The 24,514-nt window shown below is 38.2% G+C and overlaps 1 protein-coding gene across 7 annotated transcripts in view; it reads left to right on the forward strand.

Moving 5' to 3' along the window:
* Positions 1 to 3,992: 3,992 nt before the first annotated feature.
* The window catches only part of LOC125232852 (putative uncharacterized protein DDB_G0271606), a 31,368-nt gene continuing 10,846 nt past the window's right edge, over positions 3,993 to 24,514 (forward strand). For 4 of the 7 annotated variants that reach the window (XM_048138643.1, XM_048138649.1, XM_048138648.1 and 1 more), the window contains exons 1-5: positions 3,993 to 4,118; positions 5,895 to 6,012; positions 6,747 to 6,871; positions 22,624 to 22,752; positions 23,237 to 23,291. In XM_048138643.1, the coding sequence (XP_047994600.1) occupies positions 5,910 to 6,012; positions 6,747 to 6,871; positions 22,624 to 22,752; positions 23,237 to 23,291 (412 nt within the window). In that variant the 5' untranslated portion in view covers positions 3,993 to 4,118; positions 5,895 to 5,909. The remainder of the gene's footprint in view (positions 4,119 to 5,894; positions 6,013 to 6,746; positions 6,872 to 22,623; positions 22,753 to 23,236; positions 23,292 to 24,514) is intronic. The other 3 variants (XM_048138645.1, XM_048138644.1, XM_048138646.1) reach the window with 3 other exon arrangements.

The raw sequence follows: 24,514 nt of genomic DNA on the forward strand, positions 1-24,514 counted from the left end.
TTCGGCACAAGGGCGGGTATTGTGCCGAAACTGGCGCCATTGTTCGCCAGACTACAGGACAATTACTGCGATTGTCTGATGCAACCATTTTTTCATTAAGTTTATTTTTCTCAGAACAAAAACATTTTTTTTATTATTGACGTTCAGACTTGATTCTAGAAACAATCTACGAGTAGAATGTAATATATTTTTCTCAAACTTCTTCCTCCTACCCTTATCCCACGTTACGTGGGGTCGGTACAACACGTCTCCCTCTTCCATTCTCCTCTATCTTTCGTCATCTCAACACTCACTTCTTTCTCATATCCTCTTTCACACAATCCATCCATCGTTGTTAGGGTTTACCCTTCCCTCTCCATCCATCAACATTCATCTCCAACATTCTTTTCCCTATATGACACATCCCTCCTCATTATATTTTTCTCAAACATGGTATGAAATGTCTTTCCCATCACGGAACAATGGTATTCCGGACCTTTGGGAGGCGTGCGCGGGGCCGAAGCCAACGCGTAGAGGCCCTTTCGACACTTTAATGAAATGTAAGGGGTACACCGAGCGGATGCTGCCCTTGCCCGTATCATGGGACACACGCAGAGGCAACACCCGCCAGGGTGTAAGGACTATTTGAGAGTTAATGGAATCTAAAATGAACTGGTCTATTTTGGATAATCTCAGTAACCGTTAGCACTAGAAAGCAATATCAATCACGCCAACAAAGTGCAAAAATAAAAAATGGAAAAAAAAGTTTTATTAGGGTACCCCCCCTACATGTAAAGTGGGGGCTGATATTTTTTTTCATTCTAACCCCAACGTGTGATATATTGTTGGATAGGTATTTATAAATGAATAAGGGTTTCCTAAGATCGTTTTTTGATAATATTAATACTTTCGGAAATAATCGCTCCTAAAGGAAAAAAAAGTGCGTCCCCCCCCTCTAACTTTTGAACCATATGTTTAAAAAATATGAAAAAAATCACAAAAGTAGAACTTTATAAAGACTTTCTAGCAAAATTATTTTGAACTTGATAGGTGCAGTAGTTTTTGAGAAAAATACGGAAAACTACGGAACCCTACACTGAGCGTGGCCCGACACGCTCTTGGCCGGTTTTTCTTAAAGTTTATCTGTCTATACGGAGTTATACATGGTGTGCCAAAACTATGTCACATGGAGGAGGGAAAAAGACAAAATATCTTAGATAGGGCATTGAGCTGAAATAGTCTTTTTAATATTTGCTACAGTTGACGTATTCATTCTTGTTATGCAATAAACATAGTAGGTTACACTTCACGCCAGTAAACAGGGGGTCCCTGTGTTGCCCCTTACAGTTCATGAACGCTCCAATGACATCAAATGCAATGCACAGTTGCGTTTCTGTTACATTTATGTACTTACGTAGGGTCGCCAGGGTCGGTTGCACCTTGCACCAAACCGTCTGTCACCGAATTTAGCGCTCGTTAGTTCTAAAATAGGAATTTTCATAGACTGCTAAGTGACGTTGGCATGTTTGTTAAAGACCGTCAACCAAATCTTGTCACTAGAAAAAGGCGGAAAATTTGAAAATTCGCGGGCTAGCAACACTAGTTTTGAAAAACGGTGGAAGTTCGCGTGTCATTTGTATCTTATCTGTGGAAATCTCCGACCTACCAAAAAGAGAAATAACTAGCATATATCCGTCCCTTTTTAATACATTATCTAATTCGTAAGGAAGGAGCGAGCCCCTTGAAAAAAATAAATATCTGTTGCTGTTCGACGTGCATTGCTGGTTTTTGTTCATTTCGTAGGGATACCATACTTTAGTTTGATGTACATTGCTACTGCCAAAATTTGGTTGACAGGCTATAACTATGGTTGATGCACCTGGCATAGGGTTGTTTTGTTTGGTTTCAGAAATATGCTTTGTTTGGTTTCAGAAATATGAAAAAAAATTGTTTTTTTTTTTCCTGAATATGTTTTTTTTTCAGATGAACAAAAAATTCTACAATAACGGTTTTTCGTGCATTGTAAGGTTTCAATGAAAATAACGTAAACTTTGATTCAGTTAACATTCAGTATACAAATGTTTATTGGGAAATCCCCGATGCGGCGTGCAACGTGGAGAGGCGGTGGTGTTGCCAACAGTAAATAGCGATAACAACTAACTACAAATTTCGTAAATGTTATAAATAAAAATAGAAATTAAAGTTATTAAATTAAATTCGTTTAGTAGTAATATAAAGTCTAAAAATCGGATAAAAGTATCAAATGCTTTGCAAAGTTTGAGATTTCCTACTTTAAAAAAAAACTGGTTTTTTTCATGGTTTTTGTTTATGCCAGAAAAAAAACCGTCTTTTGCAGCCCTAACCTGGCAAGGGCCAGTGTAAGGACACACGAGGACAAAATTATCTAAAACACGACTTCACTAAACGTCTTCCGAAATTTCCGTTTGCATGAGTACTTCGTTATTAACAATATTATTAATTATGTAATCACTCACGAATGGCTATGCCACATTTACTTATTACAGGAAATTATATCTGCTCTATAACTGAGTTTGCTGTGTACTAAAACCTGACCAGAAAAGAAATATATGACTAATAGCTTTTGCCCGCGGTTTCGCTCGTGTTAGAAAGAGACAAAAAGTAGCCTATGTCACTCTCAAATCCCTCCCCCAAGTGGAGATATCCACTTAAAAAATCACGTCAATTCGTCGCCCGAAAGACGGACAAACAAACAGACACACGCACTTTCTCATTTACAGGGTGTAACAAAAATGGTGGTGATCCGTTTAAGGGCGTATTCAGTATCGTATTCTCATCAGGAAAAAGTAGGATAAAAATTTTTTTTCGCAAAAAATTTTTTTATCTTTGTATGGAGATTCGACCGATTCGCGCGGCCCGGCTCATACAAAAGTGAAAATTTTTTTTGCGAAAAAAAAATTTTCTTCTACTTTTTCCTGATAAGAATACGATACTGAGTACGCCCTTAAACGGATCACCACCATTTTTGTTACACTCTGTATAATATTGGCCGTTCAGTAATTAGTATGAAGAAAATAGTTCTAATGAAATTCCGTGTAATGGAATATTCAAAGAACATTGAATAACTACATTGGGCATATTAGCCACTTTCCGTGTTTAGCAGTAACACAATAGTTTACTGCGACATAACGCATATTACTTGGTCAGCGACAACCCAAACATGTACACAGGGCGTCCCACGGCGATGCCACATGGAGGGAAAGTACATTAAATATCATAGATAGCATATTTGCAGAAAAAGACTTTTTTAAAACTTAGTAAAATTGCATTCAATCTTTTTATTTTTTTTTTTGAAAAAAAATTTTATGGAAATAGTCGGAAAAAGTACTTACTGACCTAATTATTGTAAATGAACATCTTTTCGATTTAAAATAAAATAAGTTGAATTGCATTTTAAATAATTTCATGGTTAAACCGGGAATCGAACCCGCTAAACGAGAAAATACCTACCCTGTAGCTTTGTCGTACCGATTGAAAGGCTTTAATTTGAGAATTAATTTTTTTGCTAAATAACAGTGTTGTAAACAAAAGGAAGACCATGAATTTTTTCATTTGATGTGAAATTTTGTTTTGAAAATTTTTACTAAGTTTTAAAAATAAAATGAAGTCTTCTTTCAGCATGATATGCTATCTATGATATTTAAGGTACTTTTCCCTCCATGTGGCATCGCCGTGGGACGCCCTGTATATAGTTGATAGGTACAGGCACACCTTTATGCAATAAATGGATTCTTTACACGCCTTACCTACTACTCGTGTCTATCATTTGACGACATCTTATCCCGTGGCGCTGCCATCCACATCAGTAATAACATATCTTGTTATTAATTACATCAATTTATCTTTAAATATTGAATGCCGAAAAGAAAATAATCATAATTAACCTTCAACCAACATTAAATTAAGTACTCGACCGTTCCCAGGCCTGAAAAATGACAAATATCATTTGTCAAACAGCAATGTCAAACAAGCGGGCCATGTCGGCCGGACCGACGTTATTTTAATGAGCGAAATTTGTCAAAATGTAACATTTTCCGGGTAATGGTAGCCGGAATAACGTATATGGTTTCTAAATTTCAGTGAAACATATTGTACGTACGGTTAGTATGTATACGGTTTATCTTAGTTCAACCACGTGACCACATTGGTTGCTTAGAAGCATCCATACTTCCATTATAAATGGGAAAGTGTGTGTCTCTGTTTGTTTGTCCGTCTTTCACGGCAAAACGGAGCGACGAATTGGCGTGATTTTTTAAGTGGAGATAGTTGAAGGGATGGAGAGTGACATAGGCTACTTTTTGTCTCTTTCTAACGCGAGCGAAGTCGCGGGAAAAAGCTAGGGAAAAATTGTAACTCCACATATCAGTAAATGCTAGTTATTTGTATCAGGCATAGTTATAGTGACATCTAGCAACAATCACGCGTCAATCACGCGTCTAATAGCGTGAATTATCAGTACCACTACTCGATACTAGGTGTCAATAGTGTCTCGTTAGCCAAAAATGTAATATTAGAACAGTTTACAACTGTTCGTCGCGACATCTATTGACAAGTAGCTGTACTGATAATTTACGCTAGGATGCGTGATTGACGCATGATTGTCGCTAGATGTCACTATAACTATGCCTATACAAATAACTCGCATTTACTGATGTATTCAGTTACAATTCTTCCCTTACTTATTCTTCTATGTTTAGAAGTTTAATTTACTCTTCGCCACCACAAGTATCCCACTTTCAAGGTAGGTTAAATGGGATACTGTTTTTCGTCTCAAAGGATGATTACGGAATAATTCTTTGTACCTAACTTACAAGATGATGGTCGTCAGTCACGAGCCTCACGACCACGAGGCCAAATTATGATAATGAGGAGGCACACTGACAAATTATCCCGCCAGGCGGCGCCTGTGCACGTGTCTACTGTATCTAGGCATGTCACTGTCATTCATATGTGAGAGAGAGAAAAAACATAATTATCATCTTCTCGCTCTCACGTATGAAATTCTTTATCTGTGCAATGGACTAATAGGGTGGCGCCATCTGTCATAACCTTTGAGTGTGCCTCCTCATTGCACTTCAAAAAAATCACAGTTTCAATTAGCCAGAAATAACATTAAATAACGCAAGCATTGCTTTCGGCCGCAAAATGCAAGCCGTGGCCCCGGGCGCCCTGTCCACTCATGAAAGCGGTCCGTCGAGAATGACCTACGAGCGACCGGGTTGAGCTGGAGCGAGGCCACGAGGGTCGCTGAAGATAGGAAGTCGTGGCGCGAAAAAAAAAAAAAAAGACCCTTTACACCTCTGAGGTGCCTTAGGACTACAATAACAACATTAAAACGCTACAGGAGCGAAAATGCTACAATGGAAAAGAGCCCCCCTTTTCAATTTGGGAATTCTAGTTTAATATACTAGTGTTATTAACAAGATTTATGGAAAAAAAATGTCCATTTAAGAACAACTCATTTAAAATATATTGCGAAAAAATCTTTAAAATAGAGGTTCCGCTCTCGACTGTTTCCCTCTTCAAAACTTAATCAATCGTAACGAAATTTGAGAATCTGAATTGTTAATTCATAAATTATTAAATAATCTGTGTCGCACCGTTTAATTTTTGGCTACCAATTTTGAATAATTGTTATAAATTTTACGCCATAACCAATAAGGCCGTTTTTAAAAAATTTTGATGGGCTCTAGCATCTTGAAATATAAGAATATCAAAAAAATCTAAACGGTCCGACACAGATAAAAATAATAATAATCTGTGTTGAAAAAATCATTGCTCTATCTTCAAAAACCAGGGAGGAAATAATCGAGAGCGCTTGTATGGAGAATTGACCCCTGTTGTATCGTCTTAAATAAAGATTTTCAATACCCTAGGTCCCCGCCTGCCTTATGGAATGGTGGCAAATCGGGCCCCTGGTTCTCGCTGTGTTGGTGTTCCTCCTAGCGGGCACCATCATCGAGCAGCATCTGGAGTCTGCTGTGCTACGCTTCGGTAAGTCTTCTGTCCTTTTCTTTTATCCCTGTAAAGATACAGGCGAGAGCAAGAGGCAGGTATCATCAATCATCATCGACCAGCATTTACATTTTGTTCTGCGCTTCGTTGAGTGATTCTATCCTCTTCTTTTATTTCTGTTTCTTTCTAACCCAGACTCGTTGATTCCATATCAAAATGTTGAAGATTGCCTTTAATGAGGCTTCTTGATCTGTGTCTTCTGTCCGTGCCTTTTATTACTGTCTCTTGTTAACCTTCACTAATTGGTTGTACCTGCAGAAGATGGATTACATCAGCTTGTGTTCATGTTCTTCCTAGCAGGAACCATAATTGAATAACCTCTTTCAACTGACAGCGCATAACACGTTACGTTGCGTGAAATACCGCTCAACCAGCGCGTAACATTCTGTCAGTGTCGTTGCACTGAACGCGACTCACTCATTCCATTCATTCACTTATTCACTCAGTCCAGTCAGTGACAAATGAGTTTGTTTGTTTTTTCAATCATTTGAGCAAATAGCAATGTGAAATATTCAAAACCTAAAAAAACTGGACGTAACTAAACGCAAAAACGTGATGGTCACTTGACTAAATGTTTTTGAGGTTACGAAATTACGAAATTTCACTTCTTCCTCTCACTGTTTTATTTAAGCTTTTTAATTCCTTAATAATAATATTAATTAGGGATGTGACGATTCTTAATCAACTACCTTTAACACCAGCTTACATTACAGTTGACCGCCGCGGGCTGAGCCAGGCCACAGTGGGGGTGGAAACCTCCGCTGTGCAGGAACCGCAGCAGCATGTTTCCTTGAAGGAGGAACCGGTACTGCTGCAGAAGCCCCGGCAGAAAGAGCAGGTAGATGCACAGTTTTTGCTCCTGCGAATTTCTGCAGGACGACACTGAATTTAATTCAATCGTGTTAAATTCGAAAATTACGGAATGCTCCATACAAACTTCCACATCCCATTTTAGGAAAGTGGGGGGTTAGAAAGAGACAAAAACCGGCCAAGAGCGTGTCGGGCCACGCTCAGTGTAGGGTTCCGTAGTTTTCCGTATTTTTCTCAAAAACTACTGAACCTATCAAGTTCAAAACAATTTTCCTAGAAAGTCTTTATAAAGTTAGTGGGGGGGGGACGCACTTTTTTTTCCTTTAAGAGCGATTATTAAAATATTAATATTATCAAAAAAACCGGCCAAGTGCGAGTCGGACTCGCCCACCGAGGGTTCCGTACCTACAAAACTTTTACGTTACTCACATAATTCTAAAGACTGGGCTAGGCTAGAAGTATAGGTTCTCTAATGAGCATAATTGTGTTTAGCGCCACCTCTCGACGAATTCGCGAACTAATTAGCACAGCTTGCGTGAGGTCTTTTATAATGTTAACCAAATTCAACATTTTTATTTTATTTTAAAGTAGGTGTTTTATGTAAAATTTCGTAGCTATAAATTTCAACACCCTTATTCATAAACGTACACTAAAGTATCCAGCCGATAAAGTTCGTTTGTCCCTTTCTATCACACCAATACGTCGGAAAGGGACAAACGAAATTTATCGGCTTGATAACTTTAGTGTACGTTTATGAATAACGGGGTAAGTAAGTATGGTAAACATCAGAAAGGGTGAGTAAAACAATCTGAAAGGTTCTAAATTTTACTTAAAGGTTTTTTAATCTAATCCAAATTTGATTATGGTAGCTGAAAAAGTATACAGAATAGTATAACGCAAGTTTCTAGCGGGAAATTACTAAATAAATATTATTTAGTAAATACATTATCAGAGGGCGGAATTGCTCATGGCAAAAATCAAACGTCAATAGGGTTGGAACGTTAAATTTTATCGACATTTTCATCTATCGATAAATTCAGTCACTTTTTACATTTTTGACTTTAACGTTGACCTTTGATTAGGTATTCGACCATTTGATTTTGACCTCTTTGATTAGATTTAAAGTAAATTGATTTGATTTGATTTGACATTTGATTACCGTTTCTGTCACTAGTCCTTTTGCAACTAATTCACGTTTGAAAAAATGGTTAGGTATTCCAAAACGAAACAGTCAACAAATGCATAAAGAAGTATCCTTATCTTACATACGATGAAAACAACTGAATAATATACCTACTGATAATTTCAGTTTAATCGATAGTCGATAAAATTTAACGTTCCAACCCTATTGACGTTTGATTTTTGCCATGAGCAATTCCGCCCTCTGTACATTATCTATTGTTGTATTTAGGATTTACCGAACCAACGTCGGTGTAAGTCCAAAGAGAACAATATTTATTAACATTTCGCTATTACCAATTGGCAGCTGGGATTTTTCAAGAGATTTTGGCGAACTTCGGTCTTTTACAGTAACATAATAAACTTACCCAAAAAATTAATAGTTGATAACTGATGCAACTAGCTACAGTAAAATTATTTTTTATCATGATTAACGGATTATCGATTAACTTTAACTTCCGTTAAATTTGTTGAAATGTATCGCTTTAACGATTAACGAAGTTAACTTTTATAGTAACGGATTAGCGATTATCGAAGTTAACTATTTGATTAACGGTGCCCAGCTATGAGTATAATTAATACACTTAATTGTAAAAATGTAATGTATACGGATTAATGAATTTAATATAGATAAGTAATTATTGATATATGGCAAAACGAAGGAAATTGTTTACACCTCCGCAAATAAGTATCTAATGATAATTTTTAATTTACCATGTTACTTCACGTACTAAATAAGTACCTAGTTATTTTAAAAACCCTAAAAATGTCTATTGAGTTTCTGCCACAGACCACCATGTGGTTTCTGCATATATTGCAGAGAGCGCACGCGTACACCGGCGCGGCGCCAGTGGACGCGTCTGTGTGCGTGAGCTAGGTATGCATACAACTACAACTGCTGTAGGCACCGCCCCCCTCAGTAGATCGATGCGATAACATCGATTTAAACTTCCCTAGCCTCGTGGCGCCCACCATACAAAATTTTTGCTAGGGAATTTTGATTCTTATTGTACGTGAGATTGAATTCAATTTCAGTTATTCGAAAAATTTTAGAAACAAAAGAAATTATATTTTATTTGTTTACATGAGAGTTAAAATTCCATTGAAACCATTATGTACTTTAGAAAGTACATTAGGCGCCACGAGGCTAGAGTAGATACACTGTCACCTACAGTCCGATCGCTTAGTTGCAAATGTGTGCGTCTAGTTGACAAACGAAAACTTCGCAATGTAGTAAAAACTACTTTCATTTTTTTACAAAAACAACGTTATTTCTTAGTAATTAAAGTTCAATTTCAAATGCAAACAATTGGCGTGCACACTTACGCCGTGTCTTGCGTGGGCGACGGTCGCGCGACCGTCGCCGTCACGTCTCATCGCATCGTCTACTTCCATATCGATAAGGTTTGATTTCGTATGCGTCGCATCGCCGTCGCGCGACCGTCGCCCACGCAAGCCATCGGCTTATCAGTCGCGGTCGTCAGACGCGTCCCATAATTTGTTTCAAGCTTTATACACAAGTTTTCCTTTCAATAGCAATAGCTAACGTAACGCTTGGCTTGAGTAATAAAAACTGTATAGTTAAATTAATAAAATATGTATAAGTAGGATATTGAAATCTTCTTTCTTCGTTGAGCCATCACAGCTAACTTTAACTTACAAACGGTCTTAAGCACCTGCACTTCTGAAGGCGCTTAAGTCATTTATGCTAATAAAAAAAAACCACAACGTTCTATGAACATTGGTCAAGTGCGAGTCGGTTTTCGACTTTTCCATACAAAGAACTCATGAGCGCCTGAACGACTATAATGGCAAAGTTAACGTTTCGCACTTTCAAGACTTTACGTATATATCTCGGAAACGATAAGAGATAGAGCAAAATGGACTTCAGATTTGGACTTTCGGTGGCACAAATTCTATGTTTTCGTCAACAGACACCTTTTTTGGACCGATTTGAATAAAATTTTGCTCAGTCAATTTATAAACGGTCTTAAGCGCCTCCTTTTTAGTAGGAACTTAAGTCATTTTGTACAAATGAAAAAAATTGAACAAGTTCTAAAAAGAAAAAGACAGAAATGAATTTCTTTATACCTGTCCAACTCGCTTACACAATTTTAAGACGTTTAGTAACTACTTGCAGCGGCAGTGAGTGAAATTCGTAATCTGAGTTTTTTCTCTTAAGTCCGACTTACGCTTGACTGTAGATTTCTAATAGGTTTTCCTGTAATCTACAGGGAGAGGGCCATCTCGTGTATTTTTTTGAAAATTTTACGCTAAGTAGTTTCGGAGATAAGGGGGGGAATGGTAATTTTTTGCTTATTTTCTTAAATTACTTCTAAATTACCAAAACAAAAAATATAAAAAAAATATATTTCAGATGCTGATAAAATGCTCTTTCATTTGATATGTAACACAATATAGTTTTAATAACGTTGATTTTTAATTTTCAATTTTACCCCCCATAAGTGACCCCTGTGATTAAATTTCATTTAATTAAATTACATGTCCGTCTTTGGGCCACAGGTTTACATACGTGTGCCAAATTTCAAGTAAATCGGTGCAGTAGTTTCGGAGAAATCGGCTGTGACAGAGGGACAGACAGACACGCGAGTGATCCTATAAGGGTTCCGTTTTTCCTCTTTGAGGTACGGAACCCTAAAAACGATCTTAGTAAACCCTTATTCATTTTTAAATACCTATCCAACAATTATATCACACGTTGGGGTTGGAATCAAAAAAAAATTTTGTCCCCACTTTACATGTAGGGGGGGTACCCCAGTAAAACATTTTTTTCCATTTTTTATTTTTGCACTTTGTTGGCGTGATTAATATACATATTGGTACCAAATTTCAACTGTCTAGTGCTAACGGTTACTGAGATTATCCGCGGACGGACGGACGGACGGACGGACAGACGGACAGACGGACAGACGGACAGACAGACATGGCGAAACTATAAGGGTTCCTAGTTGACTACGGAACCCTAAAAAGTAACCTATGTTACTCTCCATCCTTTCAACTATCTCCAGCTATAAAATCACGTCGATTCGTCGCTCAAACAGACACACGCACTTTCCCATTTATAATATTAATATGGATATTATGGATTTCACCAGCAGGGATTTTCACTTCATGTTATGGCTTGCGGCTGACACAAACATTGACGACCGGTCTGGCGCTGTCGGTAGTGACCCTGCCTGCTGCGCCGCGGTCCCGGGTTCGAATCCCGGTATGGGGCTGTTCGGGTTGTTAGGGTTCATTTTGGAGTGAAGGTGTTTGAAGAAATTAAAACAGGTCCATACGCTTATGACTATTTATTGCAACTAAAAATGCAGCGGCGGGTCGGCTCATCATCGGTACATACATCGATACAGGTATGTATAGGTGCGTATAGATAATTAAATTTTAACTAAACATACCGCCCACCAAAAACAACAGTTTTTAAACTAAGCCTCAAAATGAGCGAAGAAAAAACATTAGTTAACTTAAAACCAAGAAAAAACATCGTAAACTTTAACCACTTAAATAAACTTCATAAAGTCTAAGCTTTGATTAAGGTTACGTAAAGGCCTTAAGTTAGCAAAATATAACAGTTATATAAACAACATTAGCTTATCGTTATCAAAAAACTTTAGGTAAGTTTTTACTCATTAGATACAGTAACAATTTTTAACCTATATCTATCTCAGCTTATCTTAACAAACAATATGTGTAGGTACATTTTTGTCCCTGATGGCACAATATAAATCTATGGCCGAGCCTTAGAAAATATTATTATATTTTACGAACAAGTTAGCTTGATGCTAATTACGTGCTAATAACTAGTCAAGCTAGGTACCTACAAATGTCTACATACTTAATAAATGTGAAAGAAGTAAACAAAAATCCCATCACCCAGCTACTCGGTTGCATTCTTATTATATGTTAGCTAGCTACTTTGAACCTTATATTCATACAAATAGAATATCATAGTCTGCGATGCTTACAGTTCCGAATTAGTTCGTTTTGCTTCTACATAATGCAAACTGAGCAAATAATATACTGACATAATATACCTAACTCCGAAATTAATGAAATATTGCTTTCTGTTTTGTAATTTTACATTGTGTCGTAAGTGTAAGTTTATATCCACATTTTATACAGTACTTAAAACTATAACATACTTAACATTATTTTTCTTATCCAAACCACAACTTGTTTGCTAATTTAATATAACATGATTCAACATTAATGGACTGTATGGATTTGTTTAGATACTAAATGCAAACTAGTGTTAGCCAAAAATAATAACCTTTTAGTAGGTAAACAATGTTTTTATGGTTAGGTAAGTACGAACATAGAAACTTGTTATCATCTTAAGTATTTTTACAAACTGTTTAATGCACACACTCGAGAATTAAATCTTACACTAACATAATAAGATCTATATTTGATCGACATCTGGTGTTGGCGAAATAATATGAAGTGGTTTATTTCCTTAATGAGTAACTATTAAAATCACAAATTACAAGTTACGTCTATCTATAGGTGAGTATGCACATGTATTAAGGTACACAGCAGAAAAAAGTTTTTGTAATTATTCTTTAATTTATACTACAGATTATACCTAACTTTCATATTCATTTGGAAGATTAGAGGTTTTACCTAATAAATAGGTATTTGGGTATTTTTAAACTTACTCGTAGTTTATCTAACTGACCGCCCACCCTCTTGTACCTACCTACCAAGAATGGTAGAACATAGTACCTACGTTTAGCACGCGTGCGATTTATAAGTGAAAGGATGGTAAGCGGACACAGTAGCCTATAGACTCCTGTCATTTTAGCGAGTCCTCGCAGCAGCTGATCAGGTCCTGGAGGTAAGGCTGTTATCTTTCCTAGTAGCCATTTTGCGGGCGGCAAGTCATCCTCCTGGATTACAACGAGATCTCCAACAGTTGGGGGGTTAACTGTGTCTTGCCACTTGTATCGTGGTTGTAAGGTGTTTAGGTATTCCAATTTCCATCTTTTCCTAGTCTTCTTTAATACGTTAATTTCCTCTTCATAAATTAAATATTGGTAGTATCGTATGCATCTAACTTCTATTTCTTCCATTTCAGCTGCTGTCAAATAATCTTCTCTACCTTTCTTGTCTTTCCAATTTATAAATCTTCTGCACTGAGCTAGCACTCTCTTCAACCTTGTCATGGATGAGAACCTTTCCCATATAGGAGTATCACCTAGGTTAATATGGAACGTCTTCTTCATTTCTAAACTTGTTGGCAGAATGTCAACTCTAGTGAACTCAACATTTTTTTCTTTTAGCCACTCTGGTCCAGTCCACCATAGTCCATTATCTATTATCTCTTCTGCTCTAATTCCCCTAGACGCAAGATCGGCAGGGTTGTCTCTTGACTGAACATGTCTCCATCGGTTGTTGTCAATTATTTGTATGATTTCTGAGACTCGGTTGCCCACGAAAACTTGCCATCGACTTGGCTGAGACTGTAACCACGCTAGAACTACCATCGAGTCTGTCCAGGCAAAAATCTTCTCCATTGGTATCTTCAGCAAACTTGACAGCTCATGTAGTAGCTTCGCAAGCAAGACGGCGGCGCACAATTCTAATTTCGGGATACTCAACTGTTTCAGTGGCGCCACCTTCGTTTTTGCTGACACCATTGTAATGTGCACTTCATCATCATCATCTACGACTCGTACATAAGCTACTGCAGCGTAGGCCACGGATGACGCATCAGCGAAGCCATGAAGTTGTATATCCTTGCAGAGTGATGTGATGTTCATCCATCGTGGGATTCCGATCATTTGCAGTTTGTTCAGCTCATCTCGGTAAGTAAGCCATTCGTTTACTAATTCGGCAGGTAGTTCTTCATCCCATCCATGATTGCAAAGCCATAATTTCTGTATCATGACCTTAGCCGTTATGACTACTGGAGCCAGCCATCCTAAGGGATCGAAGAGCCTCGCTACATCTGACAAAACTAACCTTTTTGTTACAGGGTGCCTGAGTTCCGGTAAGTTGACAGTAATTTTAAAGATGTCTTCGTTCCTGTCCCAGGTAAGTCCAAGTATTTTTATTACCTTATCTAGCTTTATTTCCAGACTGTTGACTATTTCTTTACTGTCACTACCTTCCTGTAAGTACTTTAACAGATCGTCAGAGTTGCTTGACCACTTTTGCATGATAAATCCACCTGCCTTTAGTATCTTATTAACTTCATTGCATATCGATACCTCTGGGTTCAATTGGCGTAAAGGACATTTTGGCGAAAATGAGTTATATATACAGTTTTGTTCAGAATTTCAAGCGCTATCGATCTGTGTAGTTAGAATTTCGATATCTCTTAAAAAGTTGCCTTTACGACCAAGATTTTCTACTATGGACTTGCAAAAATAGCTTTTCTGAAGGGGCGTAAATATCAAGTCATTAATTATAAATTATTATTTGCGTCGTAAAGGAAATCTACAAATAAAAATATAGTCGTAAGTCACCTTGATATATATTATTGCCCTTTAAGCCCTTACTTTTTAAGGATCACTTTCTATAGTAGTGTGGTAAAGTTGGGCGTATAGGACAAGTTTTTTTGTTCTTCGTCCTTTACGACCAGCACTAAAAATATTTTATCCGCAACTGTAATCGATATCTTTGGGTTCAATTGTCGTAAAGGACATATAATGCAGGTTTCCAAGAGAAAGATAAACCCACTTTTTTTGTTTTTTTGACCTATATTTGTGACGTGTATAAGAAAAATATGCAGATTACGAGTATCTTTAACCTAGTGTAGCAACCGTAGTGATAAACTAAACGGTTTAGAAGATAGATGGTTGTAAAGGACACGTCAAAATGCAATTAACGTCCTTTACACCCATGATTTGATAGGGTCGTAAATGACGGTCTTAGATGATTTTTATACAAAACCGGGGCGTAATTGTAACCGAAATGGTACAAATGTTGTGCTAAGTTTACAATTAAAAACTGGAAAAATGTGTCAAAACGTACTTAATATGGCATAGAATAGCTACATTAGTTTAATGCAGTGTATTATTTATCTAAGCTATCTTAGCAACAAAAAAGAACAAGACTATTTTATTTATATCCAGTTTTGTAATAAAGAAACAATATTTGCTTAAAAACTATCTACTAATACTTTGGCAACAAACTCAAAGTTATTTTTTTAGTATTCGCCGCTGTTGAATAGTCAGTAGGGTACGCATTCAGCCTTTACTTCTAGCAGGGAAACGCTTTCGTAATATTATTATACTGCGACGAAGCCTCCGCCACACGGGCGCGTTTCGAGAGCGTTGCGTCAGCTTAGCGGCACGCGAGCTGAACGCGCGCTGTTTCTGCGCGTTGGCAGAGCGCTCCGCCGGCGTCGCGCCGGCGCATCGCGAGCGGTCCGCCCTCGGAACGCTTGTGCAGTCACACATAACACAGCGCGCGTTGCGATCGGACGGATTTGCGGCATCATGAATTCGAACGTAGAAAGATAAATGCGAAAGTAACTCTGTCTGTCTGTCTGTCTGTCTGTCTGTCTGTCTGTCTGTTACACTTTCCCGCTTAAACCACGCAACCGATTTTGATGAAATTTGGAACAGACAATCTTTAGACCCTGAGACAGAACATAGGCTAATTTTTATTTCGAAAATAAGGGATGAAGGGGTTGAAAAAGAGAGATAGGGATAGCGATAGGGATAGCGATTGCGATAGCGATAGCGATAGCGATAGCGATAGCGATAGCGATAGCGATAGCGATAGCGATAGCGATAGCGATAGCGATAGCGATAGCGATAGCGATAGCGATAGCGATAGCGATAGCGATAGCGATAGCGATAGCGATAGCGATAGCGATAGCGGCACCTCTGGGTCGTCTTCCATCTGAAACTTATGACAGACTGTCTTAGAATAGTGTCTCTAGCACTTAAACAAGGGCATATCTCTCTACTCACGAGTAACTCCACATAAAATTCGACTCTACATAAAATTCGGCTCTACATAAAATTCGGCTCTACATAAATTCGGCTCTACATAAATTCGGCTCTACATAAATTCGGCTCTACATATAATTCGGCTCTACATATAATTCGACTCTACATATAATTCGACTCTACATATAATTCGACTCTACATATAATTCGACTCTACATATAATTCGACTGCGATTGCGATTGCGATAGCGATAGCGATAACGATTGCGATAGCGATTGCGATAGCGATTGCGATAGCGATTGCGAATTGCAATCGCAATCGCTATCGCTATCCCTATCGCTATCCCTATCGCTATCCCTATCGCTCAGATCATGAGCGGATTGCGCGCGCATCGCGCGCTTCCCGCCAGCGTCCGGCGGGCGACACGCCGGCCGCCTGCCGGCGTCACGCCGGCCGCCTGCTGCGACGCTCTCGAAACGCGCCCGTGTGGCGGAGGCTTTAGTGCGACAAGAACAGATGCGTTTCGCTAGCGAATGAGCATTAGCGTTTGGTGACTTGGCTATGTACCCAGGTACTTAAAGCATTGACTATAATATTTCTAGGATTGAACTCATAATTAAGATTATTCTTAAACAGGTTAAAGACTAATAAATAACAATCTTCTGTTTTAAAATTATCAAAAATATGAATCAACATAGTAGGTAGTCTTGACTACAGTTACTATTATTTATTAGTTGGTCACAGTTTGTATACGCGTCCTAACTTGCGTTTATAAATAGGTACTTAACTCAGTTATTCTTTGAACTTCTTTCTACTTTAAACTTAAAATTACTGTCGTATTAATATAGTCTACTGTTCCCAGTTGCTGATTAAAGTTTACGTGATTACCATTAGTGTTTTTATATTTACTTAAACTACGAAAGCGTTTCCCTGCTAGAATTAAATACTGAATGCGTAACTTATTGAGACAGCGGCGAGTACTAAAATAATAACTTTCCAAAATATTAGATAGTTTTTAAGCAAATGTTGTTTCTTTATTGCAAAACTGGATATAAAATAGTCTTGTTCTTTGCTAAATATTTAGATAAGTATACACTGTAACACTATTGTGGCTATTCTATGCCATATTAACTACGTTTTGATACATTTTTCAAGTTTCTCAATTGTAAACTAAGCTAAAAACAGTTGCCATTTGTACCATTCCTGTTACATTTACGCCCCGAATTTGTATAAAAATCATCTAAGACCGTCATTTACGACCCTATCAACTCTAATTGTTCAAAAAAATCGTGGGTGTAAAGGACGTTCATAGCATTTTGACATGTCCTTTACAACCATCTAACTTCTAAACCATTTAGTTTATCACTACAGGTGCTACACTAGGTTAAGGATACTAAAAATCTACATATTTTTCTATATACGTCACAAATATAGGTCAAAAAACAAAAAAGATATAAATATTTTTCTTAAAAAAAAAGTTGTTTTTTGCTTCTCCTGAAAACCTGCATTTTGTCCTTTACGCCAATTGAACCCAAAGGTATCGATATTGTCTTCATTTCAGATAAATCTTCATGGCCAGTCATCAAGTCGTCCATGTAGAAGGAGTCTTTCACCACTGCTGCACCTCGTGGATACATGTTAGATTCATCATCAGCAAGTTGAAATAGCGTCCGTTACGTACTGCTAACCAGGGTGCCGCGGCAGTTCCAAAAGTGACTGTTAGTAACTGATAACTTTCTAAGATGCCAGAAGCTTCATCTCGCCACACTATCCGCTGTAAATCGGTATGGTTGTCTGTCATTTTAACTTGTCGATACATCTTGACTATATCACCTACCACACAGATTTTGTGACATCTCCAGCGAATGATAAGGCTGCGTAGGTCAGGTTGCATGGTATGCCCTATGTGCATACTGTCATTTAAGGATCGACCATTGGAGCCTTTTGATGAGGCATCGTATACTACACGTACCTTTGTAGTGTCCTTGTCCTCGCGAATAACAGGGTGGTGTGCTAGGTAGATAGCTGCTCTTTCATCTTCTGAATCTCTTTCCACTTTCTTCATGTGGCCTAAAGTCAAATATTCAGTGACGGCCTTCGTGTATTCTTCTTTCAGTTTGTGATTACTTTGGGACTTTGCTTCTAGTTGTTGGTCAATTGCTTGTTGCTTTTCACCACAATGATTTATCGTTTCTTCTTTTGTTTGTTTCAGAGGCAGATGTACTTCATATCTCCCTGTTTCATCTCTTACAGTTGTGTTTTTGTATATTTCTTCACTTTCTTCCTCCTTTGACCAAGCCTTCTTGGTTGTGTAAAGTTGTGTTTCTAATTCCCTGGATTTTCTTAGTAGAATGTTATCTTCCTGGACCTGCCGTGTGATGTGAAAACTCCTAACATTATGAGACCTATTTGCATTGACCTCAATATCACCGGACAAGATCCACCCGAGTCGGGTGTGCTGCGCGATTACGTCACCTGGTCCCCTAATCAAACCATGATCTATTATCTTCGCATAGATTTTCGCACTAAGTAAAATATCTATCTTACCTGGTACGTTGAAGGTGGGGTCAGCCAGTTGTATATCTTTAAGCTCTGGCCAAGTGTAGCCTCTAATTTCCCTTTCTGGTAACAAACGCGTTATAGACCTCAATACATATGCATTGTTAACATTAAATGAGAAATTTGTATCATATCTAGACGTAATCTGTAAATCTACTAAGTGTTTAAGAGATGTGCGATTACCTTCACCAACACCAAACATGACGCCGCTGATCTCATTCTTCTTTAAACCTAACAAATCGACGACTCTTGATGTTACTAGTGACACCTCTGAACCTGGATCGATGAGAGCACGGAAGACGTGTGACTGACCTGAACTCGATGTGACGTCTACCAGTGCTGTAGCCAACCATATATTCTCACCAGGCTGTGCTCCGCTTGCCACATGTGCTGCAACCTTGGTAACGAAGCTTTCTTCGTTTGTGTGTGCAAGCGGCTTCTCTTCTACTAGTGTTGTAGTTGTATCCTGTTGTTGTTTATCTTCACTTATATTCTTCTTTTCTCTATGTAATAAGGAGTGGTGTTTTCTCTTGCAGATTTGACATGTCGTTCGTTGTTTGCATTTAAACACGGTGTGATTAGGTACAAGACAATTGAAGCACAGGTTGTTGTCTTGGACGAAGCTATATCTCTCTTCAATAGGTAACTTGCTGAACTGCTTACATTGATAGATGTAGTGGTTTTCTTTGCAGTAGGTACATTGCAGATCGTCGTTGCTGGCCGTTGTGTGAAATGACTTCGGTTTAACACTCGGTGGTTGTTTGTAACTTCTATTTGCAGGTTCTACCATCTCTAACGTGCGAAACCGTGTTTCCAAAAAGTGCTTCAATCTCTCAAACCCAGGTAAGTCATCGGAGCTATCTTCACTGATTGTCTCTTCCCATTGTTTATGACTGCTGACATCCAGCTTAGATATGACAACAAACACGACGATTGCATCCCACTGGTCAGTAGGCAAACCCAAATTCTTCAGCGCATTTATACATTCAACTGTAGTATCTAACAGCTGTTTAATGGCAGAAGATGATTCTTGAGATAACGCGCGTTGCCCAAAAAACTTCTTAAGAACTGTATTCGCGATATATCTCTTGTTATTATATCTCTTTTTCAGAATCGCCCATGCCTCGGCATAATTTTCTCCAGTGATTGAGAATTGACGTAATAATACTTCAGCATCACCCGTCAAACTACTTTTCAGGTAGTGTAATTTCTGTACATTCTCTAATGACGAGTTGTTGTGAATTAACGCTAGAAAAAGATCGTGAAATGATTGCCACTCTGTATAGTTCCCATTAAAAGTAGGTATGGAAATTCTAGGCAAACGGACTTCACTATTGCATGTACTTGATATACTCACAGTGTTTCGATTGGCAGTATCTACCTCTCTGATTTCAGATCTAAACTTCAATAACTCCGTCTTCAACTCCCCTTTGTATGTATAAAATAATTCCTCAAACTTGTCAAACATATCTTCAGCGAAGTACGGAAGTAATTGTTTATCTTCAATTGAAACCGATAAAAGTATTTTCTCGTGGACTACCTTAAATTCCTTCCAATAGGTATCCAGAGTATCCATTCTCCCTTGTACATATCCAATAGTTATCCTCTCTTTAGGCGACTTTTTGTAATTGCTATACGCCTTTTCTATCTTTTCATACGTATCTTTCTGAAGTAATATACGCTTTTCTGTTTGCTCCATTGTGTAATTTCACTGCCAAAAAATGGCTAATTAAATACCGAAATCACCAAGTTCTAGAATGTTCCAACGCGGCACTCACTTTTTACCATGTAGGTAAGCGTATAAGTCCGTAGGTAAGTTCGCGCTGCATGTAACCACTGAATGTCCACTGTTAACTTATTTTGCCGCTACGAATGTATGAATACACTATTTCACTGTCCTTTAAAACATGCCAAATCACTCAGTTCATTTTACTTCGAACAATAAACGGTTGTAGAAATATTTTGTTGTAACTTCTAAAATTACCAGTCCTTATCGTTCTTTCCGCTTTATATCACTTTAACACATTTTTATCCGTTTAATTGTCCACTTTTTTCCACTTATTTGTCCATATTTATCTCCAAATTACATTAAATTCACTCCGCGAGATAGGTCACCGTAACTAATATCCCGGTCGATGGACCATATCTTCGGGTTGTTAGGGTTCATTTTGGAGTGAAGGTGTTTGAAGAAATTAAAACAGGTCCATACGCTTATGACTATTTATTGCAACTAAAAATGCAGCGGCGGGTCGGCTCATCATCGGTACATACATCGATACAGGTATGTATAGGTGCGTATAGATAATTAAATTTTAACTAAACAGGGGCATTTATTTGTGTTATGAGCCCAGATATTTGTTCCTGAGTCATGGATGTTTTCTATGTATACACGTATTTATATATTATATAATACATTATATTGTTGTCTGAGTACCTACAACACAAGCCTTCTTGAGCTTACCGTGGGCCTCGGCCAATCTGTGTAAGAATGTTCTTTAATATTTATTTATTTAATATTTATTTATCCCTACCTGCTAAGCCGCGGTCCCGAGTTCGAATCCCGGTAGGGGCATTTATTTGCGAGATTAGCACAGGCATTTTTTCCTGAGTCATGGATGTTTTCTATGTATATAAGTATGTATTTATATATATATACGTATCGACTGTAACACGTGGGAGGAACTTGCAACGAACCGCAATGAGTGGAGAAGTATCGTCTCAAAAGGTAGAGAAACCCATGACAACACCTGGTTTCAAGGCTTAGCCGTAAAGCGTGCAAAAAGACAACCTCCTCGGCGATTGGATCTCAATTTAAATGTAAGAAATGCGGACGTTCATGTCGCTCCCGGGTAGGTCTTTATAGTCACGAGAGGAGTTGTCTCTCACATTCAGACTCTGTTTATATCATCTGTCAAGATGTACGAGGCCTTATGATGATGTATATCGTTGCCTAGCACCCATAGTACAAGCTTTGCTTAGTTTGGGTGTAAGGTGTCCCCTCATTTATTAATTTATCAGACAATAAATGTCACTACGTCAGAAACCGGTTGTAATTTATAACCACCCGAGTGTATGGCGAGAAGTGACGAGAATCCGCCCAGCGAGTTCTCCAGTATCTAAACAAAGTTCACGAGTGCCCAGCGCCCGCCAGGCGGGCACTTGCAAAAGTGTTAATATGCCATTTTTTTTCAAAGTTGTCTGTCCACCCCACTTTTTTTTGGATTTGGAAATTTTTATGTGCTTTCCACTCAGAATCGCGAGCTCTTTCCATCCTAATAGGAGAAAAAAAGTGTCCCAAGGTTTTTTTCCCACTCCGTTACCATTTTTAGGGTTCCGTAGTCAACTAGGAACCCTTATAGTTTCGCCATGTCTGTCTGTCCGTCCGTCCGTCCGTCCGTCCGTCCGTCCGTCCGTCCGTCCGTCCGTCCGTCCGTCCGTCCGTCCGTCCGTCCGTCCGCGGATAATCTCAGTAACCGTAAGCACTAGAAAGCTGAAATTTGGTACCAATATGTATATCAATCACGCCAACAAAGTGCAAAAATAAAAAATGGAAAAAAATGTTTTACTAGGGTACCCCCCCTACATGTAAAGTGGGGGCTAATATTTTTTTTCATTCTAACCCCAACGTGTGATATATTGTTGGATAGGTATTTAAAAATGAATAAGGGTTTACTAAGATCATTTTTTGATAATATTAATATTTTCGGAAATAATCGCTCCTAAAGTAAAAAAAAGTGCGTCCCCCCCCTCTAACTTTTGAACCATATGTTTAAAAAATATGAAAAAAATCACAAATGTAGAACTTTATAAAGACTTTCTAGGAAAATTGTTTTGAACTTGATAGGTTCAGTAGTTTTTGAGAAAAATACGGAAAACTACGGAACCCTACACTGAGCGTGGCCCGACACGCTCTTGGCCGGTTTTTCATATACATTTTGTATGGCGAAAACTGAATGGAAGGTTTGAAAAATGTATCGACACCTTGGGACATTTTTTTTTTCGATCGAAAGAGCTCGCAATTCTGACTATGAATCGCGTAAAAAATACCCATGTTACAAAAAAAGTGAGGTGGACAACTTTGAAAAAAATGGCCCTAATATGTAAAGAAGTTGTCAGCAGGAGGAGGAACAGCGGCAGCACGATTTGCGGATCCACCAGCAAGTGCTGCAAAAACAGCTGGAGTTTCAGGGCAAGCTGTTACTGGCGCAGGTATTAAACGTTCCTGTTTGCAATCTGTGCCTAAAGGTAAGCGTCCGTTTAAGCTGGAAACAAAGCATGACGCGGCTGACGGTCGCGACTGATAAGTGTGCATTGCCTTTGGGACCTGCCTTGCGGATGACAAAAACATCCAGCGCGCAAGATTTCAGTCGGACGTATGAACCCTCAAGGTTACGCTTGGCTTGGTATGGCTTACGTCCGATAGTTTGCACTTTATTAAACACATTATCTAAATACCTACCGGCTGTGAGCTGCGTCCGTCAGACGCGTCCGATAATTTGTTTCCAGCTTTATGTTTGTATCGTGTTGCGTATTTTAATGCGCATTAAATTAAATTTAACGCAGTGTGTGTGGATGTCACAGTGTGTGTGTGTGTGTGTGTTGTGCGTGCGTGCGTACGCAGCACGTGTGTGTGTTAGCATAGGCGGGGTGGGGGTGTCTTGTCTTTATATCAGATATCGATCGATGTATCCTATTGTATAATTTATGAATAAAACTTATTTTCGTTTAGCAAGCTCTGCAGGAGGCAAAGTCGGGCGAACGGAAGAATCTGCCTAGCGTGAGTGGTAAGTAATTCAAATTAAACCAGCCAAGCTAGGCTTTTATAACCTATTCTATACTACCAAAAATGATAAAGAATTAATGCCTTTCACATTATCCGATACGACATCGGATGTCGGACCGATATCCCATACAATACAGACGCCGTCTTGGATTTTTTCTATAGTAATCCTTCCGACATCCGATATGATGACATCTATTTGATACAGTCAGTATCAAATAGATGTCATTCACCATGCATGCGTGGATTTGTCAAAACTACCCTTTAATAGTATGACATTACAAATCAGGATGACGATGAAGCGACTTTGTGTATGAAACGATGTGGCGATGACATACTAAGTCAAAGCCAACCAGTGACATGAATGACAATAAAAATCAAGCCATGTGAATGGCACTATTTATTCCAAATGCCGACATGCTTATAAACGGTGTTTCCGGTATCACTCAAAACCTCAGACACCTCAACTGATTTTTATTTTTTTAAACTCATCTAGAGTATTCATCTTTTAATCTGATCGTTACTTTTTTTTAAATTGAATTTTTAATTTTCTGTACAGCTCTACTTGACTTTTAGCTCTACACTCAATAAAATAATTGCTAACTACCATCATAAACCATAAGACTATTTATTTGTGTACGTTACTGCAACGACATAAGGTTTACCAATAGGCAGCTAAGATGTCACTGTAAAACACTTTAAAGCTTTATCACAGTAAACTTCAAATTGGACAGGTAATCGCAGTAAGCAAATAAACTCAATATTCAAAATGACAAGGTTGTAATTAGGTACGAGTTCGAGACAAAGAACGTCAAACTAGTAGCGGAAAAAATAATCGTCCAAGTAACCGGCCAGTATTAATACCCCTAAATACTGAAAAAAGGTAAACAACCTCTAGCAATGCGATATACACAATGTTGTATTACGAGTACAATAGAATGGGCACGTAAAAAATAACTAATAATACTAATTTAAATAAAAATATTACCCCCATCAAGATATAGTTCAATCGATTCTACTCTCGATTCTGAACAAAGTGTTTTCAGGTTTTTAGTGTTAAGTGAAACACGGTGTATTAGCAGATCATCTTGCTTTGAAACAGAACAATTGTTTTTAACCCTTTAATCGGTAGCGGCAGCGGCAAAATACTTGACACCATAAAAACATCTCTACAATAAGAATTACAGTTCAAAATCGATAAATTAGAAACAATCGTCAAATGATTAA

This window comes from Leguminivora glycinivorella, chromosome 13 (assembly GCF_023078275.1).
Source record: "Leguminivora glycinivorella isolate SPB_JAAS2020 chromosome 13, LegGlyc_1.1, whole genome shotgun sequence".
NCBI classification, from domain to species: Eukaryota; Metazoa; Arthropoda; class Insecta; order Lepidoptera; family Tortricidae; genus Leguminivora; species Leguminivora glycinivorella.